The following is a 7,373-nucleotide window of genomic DNA, read 5'->3' on the forward strand; positions in this document are numbered from 1 at the left end:
CAGATAATGAAACAGTCTCTCTTGTAAGAATAACAATCAACAGCACGCGCTGTCTATCCTGGATAATATTAGGAGCAAGACTTACCCGACAATTAATGAAAAGCAATACAGTATGGCTTCAGCGTCCAGCACAAGCGCGCGTAGCTTGTTCATCGAGTCGAAGATGAGATTGGCGGACAGGGTGCAAGTTAACGTCAATAACATTGCCTCGCTCGCCAGGCAGATACAACGGGGTTCCAGAAGTAGCGAGGTAACGTAACTTTGCATCTAAGAGAGCCAGCTGATTATTGTAATGTTAAATCAACAATTCTGTCGCCACTGCAGATCTTAACGCATGCGGCGAGGAACTTTGCGCAACAGGAGCACGGACTGGAAACAATAGAATCCAGTTTGAAGAAGCTCGCGCTCATCGCCACTCATTTGGAGTATCAAATGGACGCGATCGACAAAAGTTCGGCGATGCTGGAGCAAGTTACCGAACAAGTACGATCTATGCAACGATAACGCAGTATTAATACATACGTATTTATCTTGCGTGTGTACAAGAGCTCTCTACAATGAATATCTGCAGATGTGTTTGTAAACTACGTATGTGGTATGAATGTTGTATTTCGCAGGATTGGCTGCGTTCAGCAGAAAAAGCTGCTTCGCAACTGTTGCAAAATTCTTGAATCTGATTGGCGTATTCTCTTAAAGCTTGAGTGAATTTAAGAGCATACGCCAATCAGATGCATGAATTTTACAGCAGTCGCAAAGCAGCTTTTTCTGCTGAACGCAGCCATCGATTAGTTTTAAGAATATACGCCGCAAGAACCTTTCTAAACCTGCAATGTGCGGTTTAGAAATTATTTATTTACGTGATGCAGTCTTTCCTCTTTTTGCCATGAATTCTTGTGTTATCGAGTATACAAAAGATTATAAAATGTCTTTAATTTCTGTGATATATTTGCAGACTGAGGAAGAATGTGTTTGCGTTGCATATATCGTTTGACAAAATTAATATATATATATGTGTAAATAAAATATAATTCTGCAAGAAAGAAATGCAAATTTGAAATATCTTTTCTAAGATTGCCGCGAAACCTGCTATTTATTCATCGTTTTAGGCCTGGTTCTTCGTGCTCTGATTAACTGTTAATAAGGAAGTTGGTCAACTATCTTTTTCTATATTATTATCTAAGAAGAGACGGAGAATCGATTAAACTCTGGTTAACAGTTTATCAGAAAGCGACAAACCGGGCCTTGGGCGATTGTGTAAGTGTCCAGATGAGAGAAAGAGAAGAAGAAACAGAATATAGAAATTAAGTAACATGGTATATCGATTTCTTTGATATTTATTCCAGACAATTAGTCTTAAAGTTTAAAATGACGCTTATAAACAATAGGATATATCGACAAACCCATACACGAACAGAAGCTCTTGGAAATTTCTAAAATGTGTACACGAAAATCGACTTACTTGCTTCTCCCTTTTCTTTTATATTAAAGGTAACATATTGCGTTAGAACTAAAACATTTTTGAAAATAGAGTTTGAAGTAGATCTGGCCGTCAAAAATTATTTTTAGGTTTAAAAAAAATGTACTGCATAACGTCAGATTCATCAAGGATAAAGGATATCGTAGTGACCAGGACGATATAATAAATGCACAGCTGGTATAGCACCTTCAGGAAAGTCATGAGCAGTCACTTCGGTTCCTGCACCCCTGTCCATGTAACGAACCCGAACACCAGTTCCTAGGGCACTACTCATTGCTATAATGTGAATATGGTCAGATTCCTTATACATTGGTTCGACTTCCTAAAAAAAAAAAACAAAGAGCATATTAGAGCCAGTATCGAATCAATAGTAGCTGCTATCCTTTTACACTCAAGTGATACTGAGTCACTCAGTTACGTGAGTATTTTATACTCAGATATAACATCATTAATGTGAGTCTATTAAACTCACTAAAGCACACGGTCTTGATCGTGTGCAAAAACTCAGTTAAATCTGGTTGAATCTCACCTCTCAAGAATCAAAAGGAACATGCATTCAACTGAGTTATGACCTCACAAGTGAGATTTATCTGAGTTTTCATGTAAAAGGAAAGCAACTATTATATTAGAGCAGTAACAGATAGAAGAAAGATCGACGAGACGAACGTTAGACACGAACCTGATGGCAGAATTCCGAGATAGTACGCTCCCCCTCGATAAAGTGTTGGTAAAAGTCAGCGTCGCGCTGCAACTGACCGGACGTAATTAATCTAAGATACACAACAACGTAATCGGAATAACCTTGTTCGTTGAACAATTTGTGTAATTCCATGTGACTGGACTCTGTGCCACCGCCTACTTTGTCGATGACTTCCATAAACTGTAATAAAAGTTCATCAACATCAACTCACGTTCCTCACGTGATAAATTCTACAAAGGCAAAGTTACATTGTATAACACTTAAAGCTGTACACATGTATAATATAATGTACTGTATCTTCTGAAAATTGCTATACTACACGTATACTATATATATTTTTGCAAAATGTGGATTCTTATAATTTGTACATACATTATAGGCGATTTTTGGTAACTGTCTGGTACACATACCAAAGTGTACCAAACGTGAGCGTACCAGTGTATACTCAGCGTCATGAATGCCTTTACACCTGAAGAAAGACGTTAAAACTATCATAATAGGAAAATTTATTTCAATAAAATGAAATTTTCAATCGGAATATATAGAACTTAACGGTTATTTTCAGGTGTAAAAGCATTCATGACGCCGAGTGTACACTCTGGCACACTTTGGCACACGTATCAAACTAATAGCCAGAAATCGCCTTACAACGACACATTGATATATTTGCAAGGTCGACTCGAGGATGAAAACACAAAGTCTCACCGTGTCATGAAAGTCCTCGACTGTAAATTGGGGAAAACCTAGTTTTACAAGGCTGTCCTTGCTTTTGAAAGCTAGATCACGAAACTTATCGTACTCCTCCTTGTTCCCAATTAATTTCTCCAAATAAGCATAACTAAACGCTCTGAAGAAACAATTGCCGTCGGGTCTAGTTCTCCTAATGTAAGAATACTTTTGAGCCAAGGCTTTTGCCTTCGTGAGATACACATCGTCTTCCGCATATTCCTGTTCTAAGCTCTTTAGCGGTTCCTTCTCGCCGACTAGTGCTATAGATTCCGAGATCTGAAACACGGAAGATAGTTATACATATCTGAAAGAGTGAAAGTCTCACGGAAATTCTAGTCTTCATTTAAGAGAACACCCTCGACAATTGTCAGGATGGTATTTGGAGAATAAAGTTTCTACTATCGAAAGCAACGGCTCAAACGTAATTATATATTCTTTAAATGTTTCATCCAACGGGAAATTGTAAATTGCAAAATAAATAATCTACATTTCATGTTGAAACTCTGTCGCAGAAACAGGAAAGACATCTCGAAGAGGTAGCGAGGCTAATTAGAATATGCGAAACATCTCATTTCTAATCGCCCGAATTTCACGAAACTAATACGCGCCTCGAAGGTGCACTTTAAACGTGACATAAACATATATTAACCTCCTTCTCGATACGTCTCTGTTGTTGAAGTATCAACTCGTCCTGGTTGACATCTGCAATGAAGAGCAGGATAATAAATTACCCGGCTTGATTTTTTTCAATCACACACCACGCCAGCGTACCTGTGTTTTCTACGGGTTGCTCCTTAAGCGAATTATTTTCCATATTTCGAAAGACTTTGCTAAATTCCGCAACGACTGTCAAATTATCAATCGTAAACAAAAGCCCGATGTTTCCATGAGAAGTTGAAAAGGTGTTTGCCGCTGTGCTTCACGCTCTTGCGTTGGCAGCATTATCGAGCAGATTCGATCTAGGTAGTTTCACGCGACGCGTCAATGAAGTTGGTGATGCTCAGGGGCTGGTGATTCTAGTGAGTTCTGAAATCGTGCTGATTCGCGCCGCCATATTTATTTTCTATCGCGGAAGTGGACGTGCATGGAGAAACCTGGAGAGCGGCCGCCACGCCGGCGTTTCACTTTATACCGTTTCAAGAGACTGTTTTGCGCGCCTTTACGCTCATTTTTACTATTTTGCTATGCATCTTCTGACACCGCCGATAGAGTCACCACTTTCCCAGACAACATGCATGTCTTTAACACGTTTTTTAGACATCTTTTAGACATACACGTCTAAAAGATATCTTAAAGACGTTTTAAAGAAGTCTTGAAGATGTCTTTTAGACAAGCATGTTATCTGGGTTGTGGGCGTCCAAGCTACGCCTACTTTTCAGGATAGCGCTGTGAAATTCAAAATTACATTAACATAAATTATCTGCGCACGATATTTACATCAACTTTTCTGACGTAGACAGTGTAAATTTTATAAATTAGATGTCAGAATGCATGGCGCAGACTCGCACCAAGTGGAAATTTTATCGACAGAGTCAGAGAATGCGTAATAAAATAGTTACAAAAGTAAAAATGGGCGTAAGAGCGCGCAAAATAGTCTCCCGAAACGTTATCAAAACGCCGGCGTGGCCGCTCTCAGGTTTCTCTCTGGTGACACCGTAGATCTAACATTATAAGTAATTTCATCTTATTATAACGTGAAGAATTATTTGACGTACGTACATGATTAACCAATGTAGAAGAATTGCTAAGCGACGCTAACTGGCAAATTCTAATTAAAGAAATTTACTGCGAAAAATATTACCTCAGCCAGGGTTTGAATCTGGACTTCCCCACACTCTAGGCGGGCGTCTCACCAATTCGACCACTGAGGCATGTATTCATCCTATTATACCGAATTATTGCGTAGGTATGTAATGTGTAAAAAAAATGGTACATTATGTTCTCGCTTTTTAATGTTATTTTATACACTGCTCAAAAGAAATATGGCATAGAAAAATTTTATGCAAAAATTGGAGTCAACTTTGACTGACGGTAACTCCGCGAAAAATCATCGTAAAATTATGTTCTTTTTTTTAAATTAAAGCTTGAAATCTCTACTTTAAGATACTATAGTTCGTTTTTAGGTGTGATGCATCCCTACCACTGTAACACCTTAAATGTGAGGGCATGTTTGTTATATTGAAAATTACAAAGTTTGACGGAGTGCATGAGAGCAATTTTTGCATAAAATTTTTCTATGCCATATTTCTTTTGAGCAGTGTATAATAAAATTGCTAACCACTTGCGTGCAAAAGCACAGACTAAGCATATCTTACGGACAAAACTCAGGCAAATCTCATACAAATTTGCATGCATAAGTTGTCTGTTTTTATAATTGTAAAAAATTTTTATTCAAAATCGAAAAGAGTGGCATTATTTTATTTACAATCAGAATAATCAGACAAACAAAAATATAATTTAATCAGGATGCAATGTTAGTATCTCAAAATCATTATCAACAATCGGTTATGTTCTGCACTTATCAATATTTTTACTTGATAGAAGAAACTTTACTTATTGTTAGCGTCGCGAATCTTTGATTTACTCAATATTTATCGTAAATGATATCTAATATTTTTTAAATGTACTTTATGAGAAAATGACATTTCGTTTGTAGGTAAATTTCCGTATGCGTATTGTGCAATTTTACGACCTTGTCTTTACTGACCTCTACTGTAGAAGACTGTAGTTATTTGAAAGCCGTAACACTGGCGGTTCGTTTTATTAGTGGCATTAGATTTATTAAATAATAAAAATATATATTCACTAGATCTTGTTGAAAAGTTTAATTAAAAAATAATTTATTTAAAAAATCAATTATCTTACAAATTTAATCTTGTTTATTCCTGTATGATAAATTTGCCAATTTCATTGAAATATTTTGATGCATCATAATAGCTTTATACAATTATTAGCAGCATAGAGGCCTGACTGATAAAATTCGTTCACGTTAAAGGTTTCCTGAAATCTGTGAAATAAAAGCTTCGATTGTTACTTATAAATAACAGCACAATTGATATTGATATTTAATATGATTGTACATTGTCGGTATATATGTATACTTGCGTAAATGGCGGCGTCTGCACAGCAGAATTTACACACGTTTCCAATTAATAGTTCCGTTTATTTTAGCTTAGACAGGCATGCCTAAACTAAAATAAACGGAACTATTAATTGCACTCTATGTCTATATAATCATGCATATACATATATGCGTACGTGTACACGTATGTACACACATATCAACAGCACGTGTGTCCAATTGGACCAATTGGACCAATCACTGGATGTTAATTTTTCTTGAAAATGACTATTAATTATCGCTTGATATCATTACTTTGAAAATGTGCTTTGTAAACGCAACATTAAACCTTGGCGGTAAAAGATTTAAAAAGTATCAGATGTTTTTTAAAAATCTGTTAAACAATTATTTTGTATCAGTTTTTAATTCTTCCAACAGCCGTTAATTGCACCTCTATCAAGTATCCGTTATCGCGAGTCGATCTCAAATAATTCCATTGGATTTCATTGTTGATCGTTTATTTTATTTTTCATTGTATTTTTCACTGTGTCACACTTTATACGCTTGTGCAAAATAATTCTACTCCGTTTTCGAGTTTACGTTTTCGAATCGAGCAGAGTTTCGTCCTATCTTCGGACGTTTAATTTTTGAGACTCGATTAATTTGAGACCACAATTTTTCTCAGGAATATAATCTTGCGGGTCCCTTGGATTCGATTGCTTTCCGATCCTTCGACTAGATTCCTCGTTGTCCTCTGATGAACAACAAGCGAGAGAATGTAAGTCGCGAATAATTAGAATTCCTATCGGGGAGAGCGTGACGCAGCAGGTAATTAGCTGCAGGTATACTCGCCCAGGAGATCGGTACTAATCTGTCTCGCATAGTTCGCGATCGCGCCCACAATCGTGTTGCTCTTCCGGTCTAGTGAACAGATTCAATTTCACCTGCAACATACAGTTATATTCAGTTAAACTATATCCTATATCCGTTTCGGTCTGTTCCTCTGCGGCGAATTACTTTTAGCGCGGTAATTAGATTTCTGGAATCCTCATGTCAAATCGATGACTCCCTTTTTAACTGTCTTCACTGTCTCATATGTGTAACACTGAAAAAAAAACAATTTTAACTACCGTAGCTAATCATAGTTTGCTAAAAATATGTTGCTGCAACGGTTTGCTCTCTATTTATATATATCTATATATCTATAATATTTAATATTTTGCTACTGTGTTTATTGTATTAGGCGCGAGAGCAAACCGTTGCAGCAACATATTTTTAGCTAATACAATAACACAGTAGCAAAATATAAAATATCACAACTGAAAATTCGCTGTCCACATTTTACAACTGAAATTTAGTTGCCACGTGCAGTTTTTAGCTGCGGCAGCTATACAGTTTTCTTTTCG

The 7,373-nt window shown here is 36.8% G+C and overlaps 2 protein-coding genes across 2 annotated transcripts; one reads left to right on the forward strand and one right to left on the reverse strand.

Annotated features, from left to right (window-relative positions):
• Positions 1–6: 6 nt before the first annotated feature.
• On the forward strand, positions 7–734 carry LOC105560003 (UPF0693 protein C10orf32 homolog). The gene is made up of 2 exons (XM_012008724.1): positions 7–250; positions 325–734. Exons 1-2 carry the CDS (start codon positions 113–115, stop codon positions 502–504), a joined length of 318 nt encoding a protein of 105 aa, XP_011864114.1. The 5' UTR covers positions 7–112; the 3' UTR covers positions 505–734.
• A 584-nt stretch (positions 735–1,318) lies between these two features.
• LOC105560004 (ubiquitin thioesterase otubain-like) lies at positions 1,319–3,853 on the reverse strand. Its single transcript, XM_012008725.1, has 5 exons — positions 3,678–3,853; positions 3,556–3,608; positions 2,883–3,182; positions 2,157–2,357; positions 1,319–1,799 (listed from the first exon to the last, which is right to left on the reverse strand). Exons 1-5 carry the CDS (start codon positions 3,718–3,720, stop codon positions 1,602–1,604), a joined length of 795 nt encoding a protein of 264 aa, XP_011864115.1. The 5' UTR covers positions 3,721–3,853; the 3' UTR covers positions 1,319–1,601.
• Between the last annotated feature and the right edge of the window lie 3,520 nt (positions 3,854–7,373).

Source organism: Vollenhovia emeryi, unplaced genomic scaffold (genome assembly GCF_000949405.1).
Source record: "Vollenhovia emeryi isolate VEMERY1.0 unplaced genomic scaffold, V.emery_V1.0 DF939246.1, whole genome shotgun sequence".
Classification (NCBI taxonomy): Eukaryota; Metazoa; Arthropoda; class Insecta; order Hymenoptera; family Formicidae; genus Vollenhovia; species Vollenhovia emeryi.

Coding starts and splice junctions, on each gene's coding strand:
- LOC105560003 (XM_012008724.1), top strand. CDS start 113: ATGGCTTCAGCGTCCAGCACAAGCGCGCGTAGCTTGTTCATCGAGTCG. Junction 251..324: donor GGGGTTCCAGAAGTAGCGAG/GTAACGTAACTT, acceptor TCGCCACTGCAG/ATCTTAACGCATGCGGCGAG.
- LOC105560004 (XM_012008725.1), bottom strand. CDS start 3,720: ATGGAAAATAATTCGCTTAAGGAGCAACCCGTAGAAAACACAG. Junction 3,609..3,677: donor GCAACCCGTAGAAAACACAG/GTACGCTGGCGT, acceptor TCTTCATTGCAG/ATGTCAACCAGGACGAGTTG. Junction 3,183..3,555: donor AGAGACGTATCGAGAAGGAG/GTTAATATATGT, acceptor TCCGTGTTTCAG/ATCTCGGAATCTATAGCACT.